Below are 23,811 nucleotides of genomic sequence, written 5' to 3'. Positions count from 1 at the left end.
CCATGTTAAGGTCGCCGGCACCTGTGAGGTCGTCAGTTGACTGTCCTGGGTAAGGATACCCACTCCAGAATCTTAGTCAGAAAATCGAAGATTTGTACAACTTGATAGACGAAAATAATTTCATTGAAGATGAGTTGTACAAACAGCAGCGTGTCAAACGCCAGTCCCAGCACGCAGAGTAAACGAGGCTCAGGGCGACCCAGCAAACCATTAAGGATAGCGAAGCGGTGCAGGTTCTTGAAACAGAAGCTACTGAACCACACCGAGTCCAACACCTCGGGGTGATGCACGAGTATCTCGGGGGGCTTGAACCAGCCCTTCACCAGGGGCACCCAACTGAAGACCCACCGCAAGAAAGTGACGTTACGCGTCATGTTCGCTTTCAGTTGCTCCTCCAGCACCGTCACCTTCCACCCCAGCCAGAGGTTGAAACCCACCGAGGCCACCAGCAAGCAGATCGTATATATTATTCGTAAACTAGTCAACATTTTTTATTATTAATAATAAAAAAGATTACGAAACAGGAATAGTTGATTGAAGCAGAAAAAATGGAACTTTGTAACAGGTCAAATTTAAGCTTGAAAGTGGAGTGTTGTGGGAGAACAATGTTGAAATTTGTTGTCCAACTGATGTCCAGTAAATGTCCAACACCCACCCATTAACTACCACACCCATCACACCCACCCATTAACTACCACACCCACCTATTAACTACCACACCCATCACACCCACCCATTAACTACCACACCCACCTATTAACTACCACACCCATCACACCCACCTATTAACTACCACACCCATCACACCCACCTATTAACTACCACACCCATCACACCCACACATTAACTACCACACCCATCACACCCACCCATTAACTACCACACCCATCACACCCACCCATTAACTACCACACCCATCACACCCACCCATTAACTACCACACCCATCACACCCACCCATTGACTTACTACACTTATCAAACCCACCCATTAACTACCACACCCATCACATCCACTCATTAACTACCACACCCACCCATTAACTACCACACCTATCACACCCACCCATTAACTGCCACGCCCATCACACCCACCCATTAACTACCACACCTATCACACACCCACCCATTAACTACCACACCCATCACACCCACCCATTAACTACCACACCTATCACACCCACCCATTAACTGCCACACCCATCACACCCACCCATTAACTACCACACCTATCACACCCACCCATTAACTACCACACCCATCACACCCACCCATTAACTACCACACCTATCACACCCACCCATTAACTGCCACACCCATCACACCCACCCATTAAACTACCACACCCATCACACCCACCCATTAACTACCACACCCACCCATTAACTACCAATTATAAGTTGTCATCGTACTGAAATGTATGTATAGTCATAGAGAAGCGCTAAACTCGTAGGGGGTCATGCAGCGCCTGTGCAAAAGGAAATAACCAGTTTTGATCCGAGGAAGAAGATGCTTTCCAGTCCCTGGATCAAGAGCTCTTACACTAGCATCAAAGCCCACACAGGTATAGCGATTCCCATTAATAAAAAAATGCCAGAGTTATCCCTTGAGCGAGGCATTAATAGCAAGAGTCTGGTGGACCAGGAACAGTCTGGTGGACCAGGAATTGCTTGGTGGACCAGAAACAGCCTGGTGAACCAGGAAACAGTCTGGTGGACCAGGAAATGCTTGGTGGACCAGGAACAGTCTGGTGGACCAGGAACTGCTTGGTGGACCAGGAACAGTCTGGTGGACCAGGAACACTGGTGGACCAGGAACAGTCTGGTGGACCAGGAACTGTCCTCGTTAAGACAACTACCACCACTACTACGACCAGCACTACTACCACACCACCACCACCTCCACTACTACCACGCTCCTTCAGTAGTTCAGGTAGTCTCCCAGCTTCAAGGGCTCTTCATTCAAGGGGGTGGAGCTACTACCCTTCATTTCCTCGGTTCATATCTCCCAAGTGCTGCTTAAATACTTCAACTTTAGTGGTTTAGCGAATAATAATAATAATAATAATGAAGAATTGAGACACTTATGCATCACATGGGAATCTTTATTGCATAAGTGTCTCAATTCTTCAATTTGTCGGTTTTCAAAACCATTCATCAAATAATAATGAAAAAAATAATAATAATGATAATAGAAATAATGATAATAATAGTAATAATAAAAGAAATAATATCTGGAGAGGGTTTCGGGGGTCAACGCCCCCACGGCCTGGTTTGTGACCAAGCCTCGTGGTGGATCTGGGCCTGATCAACCAGGCTGTTACTGTTGGCCGCACGCTAACTGACGTACGAACCACAGCCCGGCTGATGAGGTACTGACTTTAGGTGCCTGTCCAGTGCCTTCTTGAAGGTAGCCAGGGGTCTATTGGTAATCCCCCTTATGTATCCTAGGAGGCAGTTGAACAGTTGTGGGCCCCTGACACTTATTGTGTTGTCTCTTATCGTGCTAGTGGCGCCCCTGTTTTTCATTGAGATTATTATTATTATTATTATTATAATCAAGGGGGAAGCGCTAAACCCGGAGGATTATACAGCGCCTGGGGGGGATGTGGAAGGCATTCAGGCTTAATTCGGGGAACTGGAGCACAGATCCAATTCCCTAAATCAAGAGCCCCTCACCAACATCAAGGAACCTTCCTTGAGGGGTTTTCATTGAGAGAATGTTGCACCTCCTCCTGCCGAGTCTTTTGCTTTCGTAGGGAGTGTGAAAATTTCGGACTAGTCTCTAGGGTTTTCCAAGTGTCTATTATCATGTATCTTTCTCGCCTGCATTTCAGGGAATACAAATCAAGGGATTTTAATTGTTCCCAGTAAATTAGGTGCTTTATTGTACTTATGTGTGCCGTGAAAGTTGTTTCTACACTCTCCAGGTCAGCAATTTCGACTGCCCTGAAGGGGGCAGTTAGTGTACAGCAGTATTCCAGCCTAGAGAGAACAAGCGATTTGAAGAGAATCATCATGGGCTTGGCATCCTTAGTTTTGAAGGTTCTCATTATCCATCCTATCATTTTTCAAGCAGATGAGGTAGATACATTGTTGTGATCTTTGAAAGTGAGATCCTCTGACATTATCACTCCCAGGTCCTTCACATTAGTTGTTTACTCTATTGTGTGACTGGAATTTGTTTTATATCCCAATATAGTTGTAATTTCCTCGAGTTTTCCATATCGGAGTTATTGAAATTTCTCTTCATTGAACTTCATATCCTCTTCCGCACTCCCTTTAAAAACTTGTTGATGTCCACTTGGAGTCTTGCAGTGTCTTCGATGGATAACAACGTCATGCAAATTCGGATGTTTAGTATTGCTCGCGTTGTGTCTCGTGTGGTTTTCTGCGCTACGTTGCAACTGATATATAGCACAATTTTTTACGAATTTATTTACTCTGAAGATTGTATTTGTTTAAGTTTATCTACTCTACATTTATTTCAATGAAATTGTTTAGAAGACTTTGTGATTGCTTCGGTCATATTGCAAGAAAGATAATCCAATAATAGCAAATAATCCGTACATCTAAAAAAAAAAAAAAAAAAAAAGAGAGAGGCTCATAAAAACAATAAGAAATTCCGGAAGTAGCTTAAGAAATGATTATTTCGAAGATATAAATTTTTTTCTTCCACCATCTATAGGTTATGAAGTGTTTTGCCCGAAATTCTTTAATAACACTGTTCAAAGAACCAGTGTCTTTATATTTCAAGGTAAAACTGGCAAGGGATCATAACTACAAAAACATTCTTTTCGTGTCCTTAAACATCAATATTTGATTAGAATTTTGAAATGTTATGATCTAGTCACAGCTCGTGTGCTTACGATAGATAAAAAAATAAGTAGCAGCAGCAGGAGCAACAGATACAACAGCAGTGATAACAGATGCTGCAGCAGTGATAACATATACAGCAGTAGTGATAACAGATGCAGCAGCAGCTTCTGTAGCAAAAGCAATATATACAGTACCACCAGCTGTAGCACAAGCATTAAATACATCATCAGCAGAAGGAAAATCAGCAGAAACGACAGTTGGAGCAGCAGCAGCAGGAAGAGAAGGAGGAAGTGTTACAACAGCAACAGCAACAACTGCAACAACTACAGCAAGCAGCAAGTGCTACAGCAGCAGCAACAACAAATGCAACAACAGCAGCAAGAGAAGCAGTAATGAACTAGTACCCAGGTAGCTTGTAAAGAAGAAAAGTACAACGTTTCACTCACATGTGAACTTTAAGTACATAAGGAAATTGAGTAACAGCGTCGAGGTCAGAAAGGCGAGTGAGGAGCATTGAGATTATAAGGGGCTCTTATATTAGGGTTCTTCCTATACCATATATAGCAAGAGCCCTACCTACCTATGTAAGATTTCCTTCGTTATAGAACAATGCGTTCTGTAGAGAGCGCTAGAGTGAACTTCCCGTTGTTTTGTTCGATGGTGTTTCTGTGTTTTATTGTAGACGTTTCCAAGCATCTACACCTGACTTTATCGTTCTCTTGATGCTGCACACCACTCTTCAGGCATGTTTGTGTTGCTGTAGGTAAATAGGTAACCTTCTAGGTGATAAGAGAGACAAACAGTTATTGAAAACTTTATATACACAGCGTTTCCCCCGCGCAGCAGGCTTGATGACATTCTGTCTGCATAGCAAACGTTTTTAAGTCAGTTGGCAAGCGAAATTTTATCTCAAAGTTTCCAACTTTTATCAAGTACTAGTTGTCGGCATTCTCATAGCACCATCTTACATTACAAGCTTCTGGCTGTTTCCTTGACATAGAAAAGGTGTCCCGTGCCTCGGTTGGTAGCGCACTCCAGCCCGGGTGGAAACACTGAGCACGTTTCTTTACACCTGATGTCCCGTTCACCTAGTGGGTGTTAGTCGACTCTTGAGGGTCGCATCCTGTGGGGTAGTAGTATAATTTATATAGGGCTGGGCTTTAAAACTGATTTGAGTAAAAACAAAAGTAACAAAGGTCACATCGTCCGCAGGAAATACTAGTAACCACATGAGTCTTGGGTTCGATGTGGGCCTGAGGTCTTTGTCAAGTCTCGTATGATCTTAATAGCATAGAGATACTGTGTTGCTCTGGCCCCTGTTGGTAGTAATGTAGCTCTTAATAGTTTTGTCCTGGTTCTTGGCGTTGTGGCGCATCTCGCTTCCTTTACGCTTGCAATGGGGAAATCACGTGTCGAGGAAATCTTTGGACTGAGAGGCTGTTCTCTAGGTAATTGTGTTCAAGCTTTAGGGGGGTTCATTAGAGAAGACTCTGAGTGCCCGTTGAAGACAAAAATACTATTAGCACTCCTCTGTTAGTCTTCAGATCATAGTGGGTGATGAAAATGAATTAGGCTCATCTTTGCTTTGTTCACAGGGGCGGTGCTAATTTAGTCACCAGGATACAATGACAAACACACCGTCATCCTATCTTAAACAAGTGATGTATCGCTTAATGATACTGAATGAATACTGAAATGATACTGAATTCATCTGTGTACTGCAGATATAGGCTAGCACAGCGAAGATGACTCCATAGCCAGTTACAGGCTATCACAACACCCGGAGATGACTCCAAAGTCAGGTACACGCTACCACAACACTCGGAGATGACTCCATAGCCAGGTACAGGCTATGGAGTAATTACTGTCATTATACAAACCCTTACACATTACAGTATGATGATTTCCTTTGTCGCATTGATAACAATTATTCAGTTTGGCATAGCATTATGGCGATTATACAAATGTACACCAATATTAAAGATGTGTACGCCAATTATAATCCTAGCCCCATATGGGCATGCAGATTCAATTAATTGTGGAAACTATAATCTACCACACAAACACCATTAATTATATTTATTATTTTCAATTATATGTGAACCCAACAATCCTTTTCTTTCAGTCAAGTCATTTATTTATTAAATTAATAAAATTTTCACTGATTACTTCCGGTTCATGAAGGATCAACAGCTTATGTGAGAAATTACTTGCATAAGGTGTACAGGTATTAACCTGAATTATAACATGCATGTAATTTGGGCTAGGTGTAACTAAGATGATACTCACGTATGTTAATTGTACCTCAGAGCTAGGTGGGACTTCAGGTCTCATCAACACTGTACCTCCCTCGATGTCCACTCACCCCAAACCACACTCACACAAAGCATGACACAATATTAAATTAATAATAATAATAATAATATCTTTATTTCTACAAGTACATGTACAAGATATACAGGTCTAGCTGACATCAATGACATACTACTATATAGAAAGCCGCTTGTTATGCAGAGCATTTCGGGCAGATTAGGTCAGTTTTGTCCCAGGATGCGACCCACCAGCCGACTAACTCCCAGGTACCTATTTTACTGATGGGGAACATAGACAACCGGTGTAAGGAAACACGTCCAATGTTTCTACTCTCGCCGGGAATTTAATAAAATCAGTAACACTGGAAATTAAGATTATGTGAACCGTATAATATTTTATGGACTTTAACTCAAGAAATAGTAATATAGAGACTAGGTAAGAACTGTAATTAATATTTTATATGGTGACCAAAATATTATACAATTATTAAGATATTTATGTTAACATTTACAGTTTATATCACCATTGGAACACACCCTAACGTTACATAGACAACTAGAAATTACGATGGCCAACGTAAAGCCACTGTAAATTATAGGTAAGCGTTACTTATTAAGGTGTGCTGTAGACATGTCACCAGCGTCATCCACTTTCCACTCTCACCACCCTATTATGGTGGTTTTGTAAATTTCCTGTCCCTATTTTTCAGCGGGGGACATTAATAAAGGTTCCAATTACAAATCCAGACCGAAATACACAAATATGGCCTCGATGACGCCCGATTCAATCAGATAATTGTAGCAACCAGTGTACACAGGTTAATTATGGCGTCTCCCCCGGCATTACTCCGCCCTGCTGGACACCTCCCCCCCCCCCCCTTCCACACTCGAAGTTTCTCAATAGTCAAATCCAGCACTATTTTTAACACATAATTACATCTACTTACATTTATATACTCCACATTTAGGAAAATTAAATTTCCACACACATAGTTAAAATTTAATATCTTTGTTATACACCCCATACCCATCCTGTGGGCGTTAGTCAACAGAGTGCAGAGTAGTCATATAATATCTTATAAAAGCCCTTCCCAAGAAGCCTCCAGCAGGAGTCTACTGGCAGGGCTGCAACTGCACTTGTTGCCACCTCCCTAGGCAAGAACTATGACATCTATGTTGAATTAGGCATAAGAATTAGCTGGGCTTATACAGTAGAAACTGAAGTGTTTGCCATCGTAATGGCACAAAGTGCAAGAACCTGGCTTCGTCGTCGACAGCTGTGTAAGAACCTGGCTTCGTCGTCGACAGCTGTGCAAGAACCTGGTTTTGTTGTCGACAGCTGTGTAAGAACCTGGCTTTGTCGTCGACAGTTGTGTAAGAACCTGGCTTTGTCGTCGACATCTGTGTAAGAACCTGGCTTCGTCGTCGACAGCTGTGCAAGAACCTGGTTTTGTCGTCGACAGCTGTGTAAGAACCTGGCTTTGTCGTCGACAGCTGTGCAAGAACCTGGTTTTGTCGTCGACAGCTGTGTAAGAACCTGGCTTCGTCGTCAACAGCTGTACAAGAACCTGACTTGGTCGTCGACACATTCTCAGTGATGGCATCTGTACACGAGTTGGTCATTTGTTTGTAATATTACAGCTAAATATTTTCCTCTTGTAGATTCATTCTACTCCCTGCATACCTATGAAATATAGTAACTGTAAATGCTGAACTATACTGCTACTTGCTACCGTTACTTCCATGCTTTTGCACATGATAACATTAGTTAGGCAAACGGATTAAAAAAAAATACAAGGAATAGTGGCCATGATCCCCCTTCACTGGGAATTGCAAATTCTTATTTAACTAACTCCGCCTTAATGGTAGTGTGACTCAGCATTTATCACCGTATCACCCCGTATGTATAGCCCAATTAATATTTGTTCTAAGTATTAAGTATTTTTGATACAGCATAGGAATACTAGCCTGAAATATTTTCTTTTTTCCATATTATGACTGTATGATGCTGTAAGTCGAGACGAGATAAGTAAATCAGTCTTCAAGTCATTTTGTTAGTAGGATTCCGTGTCGTAGATCTTGAAATCTGCAAGAAAGATCGATGTAAATCCAATGGAAAGTGGAATTTAAACAGTTTACGAATATTTTGTTTTCACTAAGTGTTGATTCTAGTCCTTTAAGGTAGCAAAGTTAAAGTCAAAGGCTTTTAATGAAAAATACCCTAACTATGTATATTCTCTTGAGTGAATAATGTATGGACTACATATATTCATTGAGTGAAAGATTCACGAACCACGTATATTCGTTGAGTGAAAGGCTTTGTGAAGTTATAACAGTGCGAGAGAGACATAATGTACCAAACTTATGCCAATTGGTTGCTGATGAGACAAGTTGGACCACAAAAACAGTAACACGAGTTGGTCCATACTAGACAAGTTCTTCTCAGACTCATATTTCATTGTACCATTATGTTTCACTATTAAACACAACGAGGCTAAATCTAATTCAACTTTGCAATCGTGGCCATTGTAAAATAATAATAAATAATTATAACTAAAATATCAAAAGGTTTATCCAATACCTTATGTTTTACTAAGAAAAAACAAGAGATCGTACCGTAAGTTCTGCAGCGAGGACTAGAAGACTAGCAGCCAGTCCCATGATGAGAAGAATGAACATAGCTGAGAGTTCAAGCATACTTGCAGAGACTGTGTTGCCGGGGGTACAGGAGCGTTCTGTCTTCAGCCATGTGAGAGCCAGACGGTTCAACAGGCCCACCTCTCTCATCCTCTGCAGACTGTCCGTCACACCACAAGAGAAACAGGAGTAAGTAATGAGAACTTTTCGATGGTTCTTTTTCTGGTGGGGATCATCCAAAGATTTTTTTTTTCTCTCTCCCGTACCTCTAGGGGGAACCAATTACCTTAAATCATTCAAAGAACTGGAAGAGATTTCTTGTGGCTCAACATTTAAATTCTTCTTTCTGAATTATGAGAATTTATTTATTTTATGAAGGGGGGCTTAATCTTTGAGGGCTATTTACTGGAATAGCGAGGTGGACGAGGAAAAAAAAGGTGGACGAGAAAAAAAAGGTGGAGGCTTGATCTTCCTTCCGTAAATCGCGAGACACGTTACCCACGTAGCATCATATCCTTAATGATACACAATCCTGGCGAGTTACTGAGTAAAACACATGACTCAACTACCTAGCTTAATTCTAAGGTACACCACCACTCCTTCCACTAAGATGTCACCCATAACAGCCAACTAACGCTTAACGCCTAGGTACCTATTTACTGCTAGGGTCGGTGTGCCTTAGGACAGGTTAGATTAAAATGTAACTTGCTCCTAGCACCTCGACGCGCCGCTACCATGTCGGAGACGCACCTATGGTCGAAGATCCGCCTGAAGGGAGAGTTGTGCTGCAGACCTATAGCGACCCCACCCATAAGGTACTTGCCAGGCAGCTCCTTCACCCTACACGCCTCCTGGGTCGCCAGCTGACGTATGTAGTAGTTGGTTGCAACGTCGACGCCTATGAAGACGTATTTACCTGGCAAGGAACACGTCGGTCACTAGCTAGAGAAGAGATTACTGAGCAGTGAAGTTTAGAAGACCATAGGGTATATGAAGAAGTGAAGATTATAGGTACAAGAGACATATACCTTCTGACGTTTGGTCATCTCTCACTATGAGAGGATTCCATGGAAATTGTGTAATGGAGCGAGAACACAGAACATAAGCAAACAGCTTATAAAGGGAAGAACAGAACAAGAATTGTAGATGAATGGTTCAGAGAACCGACACGTTGAAAAATTAGACACATGTGCAACTCTTGGGTATCTTTATTGAGGAAACGTTTCGCCACACAGTGGCTTCATCAGTCCATACAAAGGAAAATCTTGAAGAACAGGAGGGACTGATTACCTCATTCTCCTCCTTTTCAAGATTCTCCTTTGTATGGACTGATGAAGCCACTGTGTGGCGAAACGTTTCCTCAATAAAGATACCCAAGATTTGCACATGTGTCTAATTTATCAACAGAAGAAAGCGAAGTTAAATAAAGTACAAGTAGGAAACGAAAAAAAAAAAACTAACTAATCATGGGAAGCGCTAAACCCGTAGGGATTATACAGTGCATATGGGGGGATGGAAGGTATTCAGACTCAATTTGGGGAACTGGAACACAAATCAAGTTCTCCAGATCAAGAGCCCCTCACCAGCGTCAAGGAACCTTCCCTGAGAAAAAAAAAAGAAAAGAAAGAAAGGCAAGAACAGTCCAGGTCACTGAAATAGGTGTGGAGAATATAGAACAGGACAGAGAGAAAAAGACTGAGGACAAAGTGATGAAGATACTGAAGTAAACACGAGAATTACACAGCTGCACTCGGGTACGGCTTACCGTTAAGGACCTTCTCGAGTCCCTGGCTGTAAGAGTTGACGATGTTGCCAGGGTTACGCATCACTACGTTGCTCCACACATCCCGCATCACACGACATTCCTCCGCCGGTGACCCCACACACGTTTGCTGCAATATGTCAAACATGGCGTTTCCTCTAGTTTCAGAAATAATTATAAAAATAAGAGCGTCAATACTTATGTGTCATCGTGTTGCAGGGGTACAGGGGTATGACTGTACCATCATCTTACAGGGGTGGGACTGTACCATTGTGTTGCAGGGGTGGGACTGTACCATCGTGTTGCAGGGGTACAGGGGTGGGACTGTACCATCATGTTGCAGGGGTACAGGGGTGGGACTGTACCATCATGTTGCATGGGTACAGGGGTGGGACTGTACCATCATGTTGCAGGGGTACAGGGGTGGGACTGTACCATCGTGTTACAGGGGTGGGACTGTACCATCGTGTTGCAGGGGTACAGGGGTGAGACTGTACCATCATGTTGCAGGGGTACAGGGGTGGGACTGTACCATCATGTTGCAGGGGTACAGGGGTGGGACTGTACCATCATGTTGCAGGGGTACAGGAGTGGGACTGTACCATCATGTTACAGGGGTACAGGGGTGGGACTGTACCATCATGTTGCAGGGGTACAGGAGTGGGACTGCACCATCATGTTGCAGGGGTACAGGGGTGGGACTGTACCATCATGTTGCAGGGGTACAGGGGTGGGACTGTACCATCATGTTGCAGGGGTACAGGAGTGGGACTGTACCATCATGTTACAGGGGTACAGGGGTGGGACTGTACCATCATGTTGCAGGGGTACAGGAGTGGGACTGCACCATCATGTTGCAGGGGTACAGGGGTGGGACTGTACCATCATGTTACAGGGGTGGGACTGTACCATCGTGTTGCAGGGGTACAGGGGTGGTACTATACCATCGTGTTGCAAGGGTACAGGTTTGAGATTGTACCATCGTGTTGCAGGGGTACTGGGGTGGGACTGTACCATCGTGTTGCAGGGGTACAGGGGTGGGACTGTACCATCGTGTTGCAGGGGTACAGGGGTGGTACTATACCATCGTGTTGCAAGGGTACAGGTTTGAGATTGTACCATCGTGTTGCAGGGGTACAGGTTTGAGATTGTACCATCGTGTTGCAGGGGTACAAGTGTGAGTGTCTACCACTATGTTGCAGGGCATTAGGTATCTGAATGTACCATTGTGGTGCAAGTGGAAAATGTGTAGGAAAGTGCCTAGTACTTGTACTAGTATGGACAAGTAGACCTACTTCCGTGTTCCTCTATTCACATGCTATTAATAAAGCTTTTAATTTTGATAAGCACAGCTCATTGTATGTTTAAGGGACATTGGACAGATCGTAACGTCAGTGAATAAATTTGTTTTTATAACACTGTTTCGTGGACAAGCTCAAAGTTTCGCCCTCAGGCTACTCACCGAAGCTGTGACTTGAAACAGGTCGTTGTTGTTGACGCCGGCATCCCAGTTCTTCTGGCGTGACAGCTGTAGAAGGTTGGAAAAGGGAAGGGGCGCTGGCTTCTCGACGGCCAGGTTCGACACCAGCGTGGCCGAGTAGGATGAATATACGATCAGAGGCACCATAAACCCCACCCAGAAGATGATGCGGCCAGCTATGCTGGAAGGGCTAGTGTCGCAACCTGCAGATCACAACCACAAGTCAGGAACACCAACACGAGATGTAAAAAAAATTGGGTATTTGTTTTGTACTCTGATGAAGATTTAATTTCCTCATGTTTACCATATCTGAGTAATTGAAATTTCTCATCGTTGAACTTCATATTATTTTCCGCAGCCCACTGAAAGATTTGGTTGATGTCCGCCTGGAGCCTTGCAGTGTCTGCAATGGAAGACACTGTCATGCAGATTCGGGTGTCATCTGCAAAGGAAGACACGGTGCTGTGGCTGACATCCTTGTCTATGTCGGATATGAGGATGAGGAACAAGATGGGAGCTAGTACTGTGCCTTGTGGAACAGAGCTTTTCACCGTAGCTGCCTCGGACTTTACTCTGTTGACGACTACTCTCTGTGTTCTGTTAGTGAGGAAATTATAGATCCATCGACCGACTTTTCCTGTTATTCCTTTAGCACGCATTTTGTGCGCTATTACGCCATGGTCACACTTGTCGAAGGCTTTTGCAAAGTCTGTATATATTACATCTGCATTCTTTTTGTCTTCTAGTGCATTTAGGACCTTGTCGTAGTGATCCAATAGTTGAGACAGACAGGAGCGACCTGTTCTAAACCCATGTTGCCCTGGGTTGTGTAACTGATGGGTTTCTAGATGGGTGGTGATCTTGCTTCTTAGGACCCTTTCAAAGATTTTTATGATATGGGATGTTAGTGCTATTGGTCTGTAGTTCTTTGCTATTGCTTTACTGCCCCCTTTGTGGAGTGGGGCTATGTCTGTTGTTTTTAGTAACTGAGGGACGACCCCCGTGTCCATGCTCCCTCTCCATAGGATGGAAAAGGCTCGTGATAGGGGCTTCTTGCAGTTCTTGATGAACACAGAGTTCCATGAGTCTGGCCCTGGGGCAGAGTGCATGGGCATGTCATTTATCGCCTGTTCGAAGTCATTTGGCGTCAGGAAAACATCGGATAGGCTTGTGTTAATCAAATTTTGTAGCTCTCTCATAAAAAATTAATTTTGATCTTCGACTGTCAGTCTGGTTAGTGGCTTGCTAAAAACTGAGTCATTCGGCTATTTTACGAAGAAAATTATTTATTAGTTTTGTACTTTCTTCCTGGCTCTAGTTACATGAATGTTTTATTGTTTTTTTGTAGTAAATACCCAACTTAAATGTTTTACTAACGAGAAATTACTGCTCTACTCTCAAGAAATTGAACTCGCATTGGGAAATGAGAGAGATAGGGGGCCCACTTACTGCAGGTCGGAAAGAGAAACTCACCTTACTACAGGTGGGAGAGAGAGAGAGAGAGCTCACCTTGCTGCAGATGGGAGAGATAGAGCTCACCTTGCTACAGGTGGGAGAGAGAGATCTCACCTTGCTGCGGGTGGGGGAGAGAGAGAGAGAGCTCACCTTGCTGCAGGTGGGAGAGAGAGCTCACCTTGCTGTAGGTGGGGAGAGAGAGAGAGCTCACCTTGCTGCAGGTGGAAAAGAGAGAGCTCAACTTGCTACAGTTGGGAGAGAGAGAGAGAGAGGGGAGAGAGAGAGAGGAGGAGGTGTTGCTGTGTGCTTCTCTAAAAGTGTTCATGCCCAGCACATTGATGTTGCCACCCCTGCACATCTTGAAATGATGTTCTTCAAGCTCTGCATAAACACTAGTACCTCTATACTAGCATGTGCAATGTACAGACCTCAGTGGCAACATGCAGACCCCATCAACTTCCTAATGGAAAATATTGACTCCCTTCTGCTACAACACAACTGTCAACATATCATAATTGTTGGTGACCTCAACCAGCACCTTATACAGAGGGACTTTGATGACCTTCTTGCAGTGTTTGACATGACAAACTTTGTTGATTTCCCTACTCACATCTCTGGCTCCTCCCTTGACCCAGTAGTGAGTGATCTGGCAGAAGGCATAGTCACTTGTCAACTCCTCGGCTATGTTGGATCGTCTGACCACAAGGCTGCTTTTACGACACTTAAGATCCCAACAGAACGAGGTGAGGAGTCCACACGCACGACCTGGCTATGGGAAAGAGGTAATTGGCCAGCCCTTTGCTCTGAGCTCGCCACCACCGATTGGAATGCTCTTCTCCAAGGGGATGTTGACAACCAAGTGAAAGCCTTCACTGGACACATCCTTAATCTACAACAAGAACACATTCCTCACCGGCAATATGTGACGAAGCCTACAGATCAGCCTTGGTTTGGCTTTCGTTGTAGAGAGGCTGCTACTGCTAAGTACAAAGCATGGCGAAGGTATAAGAGACATCCTACCACCTATAACAGGAACTTGCACAGGCAAGCCTGTAGGCATATGGGTGACTTTCAAAAGTGGGCCATTGCTAAATGGGAGGTGGACACTAAAAGAAAGCTAGCATCAGGCAGGGTAGGCTCCAAAACCTGGTGGTCCCTGGTCAAGGACAGACAAGGTTATCTGCCTGATGAACTCATTCCACCTCTAAATCGACAGGATGGGACCACCTCTACTAGTAGTCAAGAGAAGGCGGACCTCTTTGCTGAACACTTTGCTACCAAAATGCAAGTTCCTGATCCAGCAAGGGACCCTCCTTGGCTAGCTGCAAGAACTGTGTCAAAACTGTCAGTGGTGACAATAAGGCAGGAGGAGGTGCATTTCCTTCTTAAATCGCTTGACCAAGAAAAGGCTGTGGGCCCAGACAAGTTGAGCCCAAGATTGCTGAGATGTGCAGACCAGCTAGCAGCACCTCTAACTCGCATCTTTCAGCACTGCCTAGTACAGTGTAAATGGCCCTCTCTATGGAAAGAGGCAAATGTAGTCCCTGTTCACAAAAAGAAGAGTAGAGCAGGCAGAAATCAGCAACTACAGACCAGTGTCACTCCTGTCAATCACTGGTAAGATCCTTGAGACAATAATCTCAAGACAAATGACAGAGTTTTTTGACTATCACTCACTACTTTGTGATCGTCAGTATGGCTTCAGGAAAGGTTACTCTGCTGCTGATCTGTTGTTAAACCTCTTCACTAAGTGGCACCAGTCACTGGATGAATCCAAAGTCAGCTGTGTGATAGCACTGGACATTGCTGGCGCTTTCGACCGGGTGTGGCACCAGGGCCTCTTAGCAAAACTTCAAGCACTGGGAATTGCAGGCTCTACGCTATGTCTCCTCAGTGATTACCTTCATGGTAGATCTCTAAGTGTAGTTCTCAATGGAACGGAATCAGCAAGACATCCTATTGGGGCAAGTGTTCCACAAGGAAGCGTGCTGGGACCATTGTTATGGAATGTCTACTTCAACGACCTTCTTCATCTCATCCCAGAATCACATGCATATGCAGACGACTGTACACTGACATTCACTTATCCAAGAGAAGAAATGCCAGCTGCTCTAAGCTACATCAATCACCAGCTGAGAGCTATATCAGCTTGGGGAAATAGATGGCAAGTAACATTTGCACCTGAGAAAACGCAAATGATGATGGTCTCTAGGCACCATGATGGTAATGCTGGTGCAGTAGTAAGGATGAATGGGAGGGTGTTGGCACCTGGAGAAGAAGTTGATATCCTTGGGGTGAAATTTGACTCCAAACTAACCATGAAGAACCATGTTGTAAATCTTGCAAACAAGGCAGCCAGGAAGCTTACAGTACTTCGCCGTATCTCGCATCTACTTGACAGTAGGGGTTGCAAGATTCTGTACGAGGCACAAGTACGCTCACACCTTGAGTATGCTCCACTTTCTTGGTTTGCCTGCCCCCCCCTCTCATCTGCGACTGCTTGACAGAGTAGAGAACAGAGCAAGACGTCTCATCTCTCGCCTGGACCCATCCGGGATAGATCTGTCATTTCAGCAGAGCCTTCAACATAGAAGGGATGTGGATGGCGTTACTGTTATGTACAAGGCCAATATTGTCAAAGTACCACACTTGGATCCACTTCGAGGACAGCGTGAAACAAGCTTTTATGCCACAAGACGGGCAGAAAGCAGCAACTTCACTCTGGCTGTACCCTTCTCCAGAACATCACTCCATCTGAGATCCTATATACCCAGGATGACTCGAGTATGGAACACATTCGTAGAGCATAATGATGTCAACGAGATAAAGTCAGTTGATCAAATGAAAATGCTGGCCCACAGATAGCTCCAACTTCATCCTGTTCCCTACTTGTATGTCTCATAACAATAAAAATGCTTTCAAATGAGCTGATGTAGGTAACAGCTCTTAGTTTGCCAATAAAGTTAGGAATCCTTACCCTGTAAATAGCTTGTCAATAAAGCTAGGGATCCTTAACCTTGTCAAACCCTGTGTAAAAAAAAAAAAAAAAAAAAAAAAAGAGCTCACCTTGCTGCAGGAGTGCCGACACCATGTACCAGGCAGCCACTGACAAACCCACGGGCTCATCTCTCGAGGGAAGGAACCACAGCCTCAGACGCTCTATGAGATGCAGAGCCAAGGCCATCGCAACCAGGGAGGCGAAAACACAAACATACACCAGTGTGTCCATAGGGGTAGCGTAGGCCAGCATTGTTTTGAGGAAATCTTTCTGCGTTGATACGTACATTCTTCGGCTGAAGGTGGGAGAAAAAATCTCAGGGATAGAATTGTGTTACTGTTTCTTTGAAATATTGGTATCAGTGCTAAGAAAAATATTTTGGGTAATTTCAAACTATTATAAAAATTTTGAATGCATGTTAATGTCTCACGTGAATGTGGAAATAACAATTGTTTTTTCTTAACCTCTTGCTAAATAACTGCTTATGTTTAGGCACAGGTACACATAAGTACAATTATCATACATAGTGTATGATAACTGAGAGAATCTGGTGAGTGTGGGATGACAGAATCTAGCAACTGTGATGTGAAAGTATCTGGTAACAGGTGACAGCATCTACTGACAGTGATAACAAGAGTGCCAGTGCCAGTAGGAGGGTCAGCAATGAGGCAGTACCTGATTATATATACGGGCTGGGTGTAGGCAATAACATCACTTCTCTCCTTAGTAATGGAGAGTTCGGAAACAGTGAGATCAGCAAGACCTCTCTGCAGTTCTCCGACCATGCCTGTCCACTCAGTGCTCGTTGGTGAGACTAACTTCCCGTAGGCGTAGCCCTCCAGGATGGTGTAACTCAGCCTGCCGGGAACACGCGGAGAATGTATATCAAGGGTAGAGTAAACACACAAGTACGAAGCAAACCACGGTAAGGGTGAGGTTAGAACTCATGGCGAGTGGTAAAACTCCAGGCCATTGCATAAACCTGGAACTTTACAACCCACAGGTAACGTGGTTTGTTGGTAATCGTGTTATTACGATTTCGTGAGTCATGAAGACAAATAGGAAGAACAAAAAAGCATAATACCGTGACTGGAACAATACACAAATAATCCGAACATAGGAGAGAGAAACTTACGACGACGTTTGGGTCCGACTTGGACTATTTACAAGCCACACACGTCCTTGTCTCCTCCTATATATACTGGCTCCCTCTCCTTCGTGTTAGTGTGACTCGTTTATGGTCCAACTCAGACCGTAACATCGTCATAAGCTCCTCTCTCCTACCTGCGGGTTATTTGTGTATAGACAACTATGTTAATAAGACCCAATGTACGGTTCGTTGACATCTTATTGAAATATTTCGCCCACCAGAGAATCTATAATTTCTCAATTCATCAATACTTCGTTACAAACAGTAGTGGAGAATCCTAGTAACCGTAAAGTACAAGTTCTTATGGAAGTTTTATTGAAAATGTTCTAGTTTAGTGTGATGAAACAGGAAAATCGCCAAATAGTGAATGTAACAGATTTTGTATGGAGTGGTGGGGGTCGGAGCGGTGTCCTAACAGTATCAAGTCCAAGGCTACAACCACTTAGCTAAGGAACGTGCGAGAGATTTTTCAGTGAAGGATAAAAAATATCTCAATGTCATGGCTGAAATAATTCATAAATAACCCACAGTTTTGAATGAAAATTCTGGAGAATGTTTCTGTCCAGTATAATGTTTCATTCAAGGATAATGTTTCTGTCCAGGATAGTGTTTCTGTCCAATATAGTGTTTGTCCAGTATGTTTCTGTCCAGTATAATGCTTCTAGTATAATGTTTCTGTCCAGTATAATGCTTCTAGTATAATGTTTCTGTCCAGTATAATGCTTCTAGTATAATGTTTCTGTCCAGTATAATGTTTCTGTCCAGTATAATGATTCTGTCCAAGATATTAGACTAAGATTGAAAGAAATGTCGTCTAGAATTTCATCTCCAAAGTATTGTTTATTTGTGGGAAAAAAAGTCACTAGGTGGGTTTTCCCTGTTATTTTCCAACACCTAAAACAGGCCCATAAAAATTCATACAACTTTTTCGCCGGTCTCAGAGTACATTTAAGTATACATTGTTTATCTTATTACAATAATCGAAAGTGTGAATTCGTAATTTTTATAATGATCATAAAATCTGGCGAGTAATGTAAGCTCATTAACTCTTCTCAGCTGCAGGCCCAGGAGCTATTAATCTTAACCACTGTACGGGAGTATTCACTGGATGGCTGGGGCCTGGTCACAGACCGGGCCGCGGGGGCGTTGACCCTCGAAATCCTCTCCAGGTATACTCATACCTGCATAGTATACCAGGAGAGGGTTCCGGTGGTCAACGCCTCCGCGGCCTGGTCTGTGACCAGGTCTCGCTGTGGATAAGGGCCTGATCAACCAGGCTGCTACTGCTGGCTGCACGCAAACCGACGTACGAACCACATGCTTAAGAAATACTTACGTGAAGTTGTGAGCTCTCTTAAGGATAGTGAGAATGTCACCAACGTAACCAGTGATACCATCATCCGGTAGGAAGGTGGAGAAGAAGTCAAACACCTGAAGGGAAAAGGTTGTCACTGTTATTATTAATACTGTATTTTCCGACATATAAGGCGCGCCTTTTCCCCAAAGAAAGTCTTGGAAAATCAGCCTGCGCCTTATATGCTCCATGTCGGGGTGACGAGTAGGCTTTGGGTTACGCTTTAACGTAAAGAGGGTAATTTACTCTTATGCATTTGTTGCACATGTGTCCTATTACCTAACAATAACTACCTAGTTATCACACAATGCATATGACACGCACAGTTGTTGAAATTTGACACATGTTCAGCATTAGGAAGCTCTCAACAGGTCATGGCTCTCTCTCTCCAGGGGCTTTGTTTAGTCTTGTGAAAAAAAAATGTTCAGTGAAATGTATCTTAATAAGGTTCAGAAAATTTGCCTGTGTCGTGACTACTTTACAAATAACTTTTCTCAAAAATGTTGCCTTAATTCAAGGACTTGGCCCTGTCCTTCCTTCTTTAGATCAAATCTGATTATCTCCCCGATTGTCGGATACTGTGTGAACCCTTACTAGTTTAGCGCTTCCCCGTGATACTAGTAATAATATTATTCGTAACCAATCTACAAATTGGAGATGAATCTTTCCACTATTTTTTTCGGCCTCTCCTCTGCCATTATCAAGTCACGAATAATAAACAAAATTGGAGATAACTAGAAATTAATAAGCACTGAACCCATGTTGGCTTCAACTCATAAATTCAATGAACTCTGGACTTATAGATAAAAGATCTATTAAATGAATCAGGGAACGGGTGGGGTTAGATCCCCAGGCCAGTGCGTTAACCAATCGGCCAGCTGCTTATAATAAGATTCATCTATACAACATAGGGAGGTTAGCATGGGCCACCACTGTGACCACAAATGCAGGGTTTCACAGACAAATCCTCACTCGTTCCATGACTTGTTTAGTGAATCAGAAAGTCTGTGAATTATTATTAAACATATGGTGGTTATTAGTAGTGCTATATAACCCTTTCGGGTTTAGCGATTAAATTGATAATAATAATAATAATAATAACAGAGAAAATAAAAAGTAACTGGAGATGCGAAGTATCAGTCCCCGTACTTCTCACATGCTAAGCGAGTTAAAGTAAGTGTCATTCCTCACGTCTCGAATTGATCCCTTAAAAACAATTAGAGTTCCTTCCTCCTCCCTCCTCAAATCCCTCCTTCGCCTCACACCTCGTTGGTAAGGCGTAACATAAACATGTGATCCACACCTTAAATCAGCATCTCGTCCACAGTCCATGAAGGGGTCATGACCTTTCCAGACAGAGGCTGGAAGTCTTCCTCTCATAAATTCAGTGAACTCATAACTTACAGATAAAGGTCTTTGAACAATTATTAAACATTTTGTGGTTATTAGACCAGGAGGAATAACAGCAGAGATTCCTGGTTATAGAAGGGTGGATGATAGAGAAAAAAAATAATTAACTGATAAAATTTGGAAGAGGTAAAGGAGAAAGAGTTGCATATGTCTTTTTTCGCAATGAAGATAAAATACAAAGAGTAGTAAGTATATGGATAAGAAGAGTTAAGGATAAAAAGAGAAATAAACATTGCATAAAACTGTGTAAATGAAAGAGTGTAACACTCAGCAAATTTTGCTGATAGGAGGCTTGAAGTTGAAGTTAAATCACATACTTTTACACCAACGCCATGCATTGGGTACCCTTGGAAGTTGCTGCGTCTGTCATATTTGTTGAGCGTTGAAGTGACTACGTATCCACTAGCCGGCCTCCACTCTCCGCTAGTCTCCAACACCAGCCCACTCTTCGGCCCCACACGGTAAACACTCTGCACCTGCTGGAGGCAAGATACCTGGGTGGTCATTGTTCTTCTGCCCTATGGCTCTATGCGATATAAACTGTGCGCCTGCTGGAGGAAAGATACCTGGATGGTTATTAATTGCTGAGATATTATTTAAGTTTTATTGTGAAAAGACTGACAAGAAATACCCATTAAATAGAAAATACATTTCTTGCTCATTATCAGTAAGCTGCCCAGCCCCAGTTCTCAGTGGTCTTATTTTTAACTTGATCTTTGTTCTAAATATTTGAAAGAACCATTTCAGATTTGTCTTTGAGTCTCTAGCTACTTTAATTTCATAGTTGTTACTTTAATTTCATAGTCTTAAGTGAAATTTCATGTTGTAGTTAGCTATCAACCATGGATCAACTCTTCGACCTTCTAGCAGCAGGTATTAAAAAAAGTTATCCATGGAAATAAGTCACATTGTTTAACCTTATTGGTTTACCATAAATCAGATTTACATAATGTTCTATTTTATGTGTTTACAATGTCTGCCGGCCCTCAAGGTTATTGAAAAAAATTGATATATATGCAAAATTTAAATAAAATCTTACTCTCCAAATTGATGGTTAGTTGGGAAATTACACCACAGTACACAATTTACAGTTACTTGTAAGATGCTTTGTGTTGACTGACAACATTGTTTATGGCAATACACCGGTGTGATAAATTTGTATTTATGGTTTTCGTCCACAAAGCGTAGTAGCTAACCTCAGTTTGTAAGTGTTGACTTTTGTCTTAAAGTGGCATTATGGACGCAAGATGATCTATTATGACTGAACAGCGTCATATCTTGCTTGAAATAACCAACTAAAATCATATCAGGACATCAGGCATTCTGCCTTCACCTGTACTGACGTAGTTTCACACACTGTCAATCTTTTTTTTATTAATTTTATTAAAATTTATTTTATGATTATGTTTTGGTGAGGGTGAGGACACCGGCAATCGATCCCACAGTCTGGCTGCATTCTCAGTCTGTCAAATATTAACGTATTCGTGGATAAACAATGAAATCTTAGGGAGTTACATAGTAATGATGTTTGATCTTTGGGAGGTAAGGCAAGTTTAACTGTATATATAAGGAATCTTTTATTATTATTAAAGGGGCCTTAATAATGACAAATAATTCCCACTTAAAATAATCTTATATACCTAGTTATACATTTCGACCCCAGGCATAGCTGTGCGAGCCACAGTGATTCACTTTGATATGCAGCAGTGCAGTTAGAAGAACACTGACTAGCAACACACCCTGAGAAGTGGATGTAGAGGTGTAACATCCATAGGGATGGCTGTGGAAATACAAGCTTTTGCTGGGACAACGTTTTAAATGGGACATTATACCCGTGTAGTTAATTCAGCGCTAGGAGAGGTTGATATTCGATTAACCATAACTAAATTGGGACTGGCTTAAACCCTAATAATATGTTCTGGCCCCTCGGTGTTCCAGTTTTACGTACTTGTAACAAGAACCCACCTTGACGCAATAACGCTCAGATTCGAGTCATAATGATCCTCTTTGACCCTTCACAACACACTTTGACCTGTAAATAATTCAGCTGACTCACCTGGGCTTGGCAAGTGCTGAAGGTAGCTATGAGAAAGGTAGAGTCGATGAAGAGGTTAAGGGTGCTAGCTTGATTAAGTAGAGTATCTATTCTTGTTTCGTCCAGCAGCACCAACCACGCACTACTCTCCAGCACCCCATTGGCGCTCGCCTGTGGACGCCAACACAATCGTAAAATCTAGGTACACTACTAACAACATCATATTATATGACACACTATTTTTAAATTGGTGCATTAGGAAGCAGCAAGCAGAAAGGGTCGGTCTGATGACCAAAATCTCCAGTGGAGGGTTATCATATAACGAGGACCCGCGTCAAGAAAAACTTGTCCTTTTTCCTGACGAATTTCTCCTAATCTAAACCTAATTACCAACCATACTGGTATTCGGTCTGGATGCCTAATCTGGACCGCGCTGTTACCAGCCCGATTTTGAGTCGTCGGCATATTTTAGACCCTAAGACTGGCCTCGATACCCAGTCCATTTCGGACCATAAGCTTGGCCTGGATACCCAGTCTATATTGGACTGTAAGACTGACCTGGATACCCAGTCTATATTGGACTGTAAAACCGGCCTGGATACCCAATCTATATTGGACTGTAAAACTAACCTGGATACTCACTCCATATTGGAGTAAGCCTCGAAGGTGCAAGATCGTATGGGACTTAATATTATACCAACACAATGGTTAAGACGCACAAGTGTAGTTATGTGAGGCCCTTATTGGCGACGTTTCGCCCATGTCGTTAATGAATTTGCGTCTACTAAAGTGGAACCCCATCATGCGAGGTTTCTTTATGCTGGTGAGAGGCTCTTGATCCAAGGAACTGACCTGACTAACCCTTCCTTGGATCGAACCTGATCACTCCCCATTTACCCAAGCGCTGTGTGTTCCCTACGCTATTATGGCTCCCTCATAAAAATAATAATAATAATTATAATTAAAAATACTACTTATAATAAAAACAATAATAATTAAAATAGTAATAAAATAATAATAATATTATTATTATTAATTTCATTCGTGAAAATTTTGAATATTTAAATCATCACCGGCAACAACACCACAAATTATATTATTACATAATAAAATAAAATAAATCTCACCTCATCCAGAATATCTTTCGTGAGATTGTCATAAACAAGGACGAAATTGTTGTGGTTAAGCAGAGTATTGTGGTGGTGGATGTTGTATGGGGTAGTGCCGCTCAACCTTCCCTCCGACCACAACCTCAGCAGTAGGCCACCCCTGCTCAGCAGACACGCCGGGGTCGACACCCCTGCAAGCAGTAGGTGAGGGGGGAGGTTGCTTGAATCTGCGGGAGTTTAGAGTTTGTGGAATATTAAATTGTCTTGATGCTGGCTGTAATGTGTCTTCTGGA

At 42.7% G+C, this 23,811-nt stretch overlaps 1 protein-coding gene across 2 annotated transcripts in view; it reads right to left on the bottom strand.

Moving 5' to 3' along the window:
• Positions 1-7,086: 7,086 nt before the first annotated feature.
• The window catches only part of LOC128700334 (glutamate receptor ionotropic, delta-1-like), a 30,501-nt gene continuing 13,776 nt past the window's right edge, over positions 7,087-23,811 (bottom strand). Inside the window, exons 2-12 of one of the 2 annotated variants that reach the window (XM_070100057.1) lie at positions 23,537-23,709; positions 22,431-22,580; positions 20,692-20,850; positions 18,947-19,041; positions 17,136-17,318; positions 16,529-16,755; positions 11,990-12,210; positions 10,531-10,657; positions 9,516-9,681; positions 8,745-8,925; positions 7,087-8,214 (exon numbers count right to left, since the gene is read on the bottom strand). In XM_070100057.1, the coding sequence (XP_069956158.1) occupies positions 8,170-8,214; positions 8,745-8,925; positions 9,516-9,681; positions 10,531-10,657; positions 11,990-12,210; positions 16,529-16,755; positions 17,136-17,318; positions 18,947-19,041; positions 20,692-20,850; positions 22,431-22,580; positions 23,537-23,709 (1,727 nt within the window). In that variant the 3' untranslated portion in view covers positions 7,087-8,169. Of the gene's footprint in view, positions 8,215-8,744; positions 8,926-9,515; positions 9,682-10,530; positions 10,658-11,989; positions 12,211-16,528; positions 16,756-17,135; positions 17,319-18,946; positions 19,042-20,691; positions 20,854-22,430; positions 22,581-23,536; positions 23,710-23,811 lie in introns of both variants that reach the window. The other variant, XM_053793445.2, reaches the window with a different exon arrangement.

This window comes from Cherax quadricarinatus, chromosome 71 (genome assembly GCF_038502225.1).
Source record: "Cherax quadricarinatus isolate ZL_2023a chromosome 71, ASM3850222v1, whole genome shotgun sequence".
NCBI classification, from domain to species: Eukaryota; Metazoa; Arthropoda; class Malacostraca; order Decapoda; family Parastacidae; genus Cherax; species Cherax quadricarinatus.
This window is presented reverse-complemented; position numbering and strand designations above follow the sequence as displayed.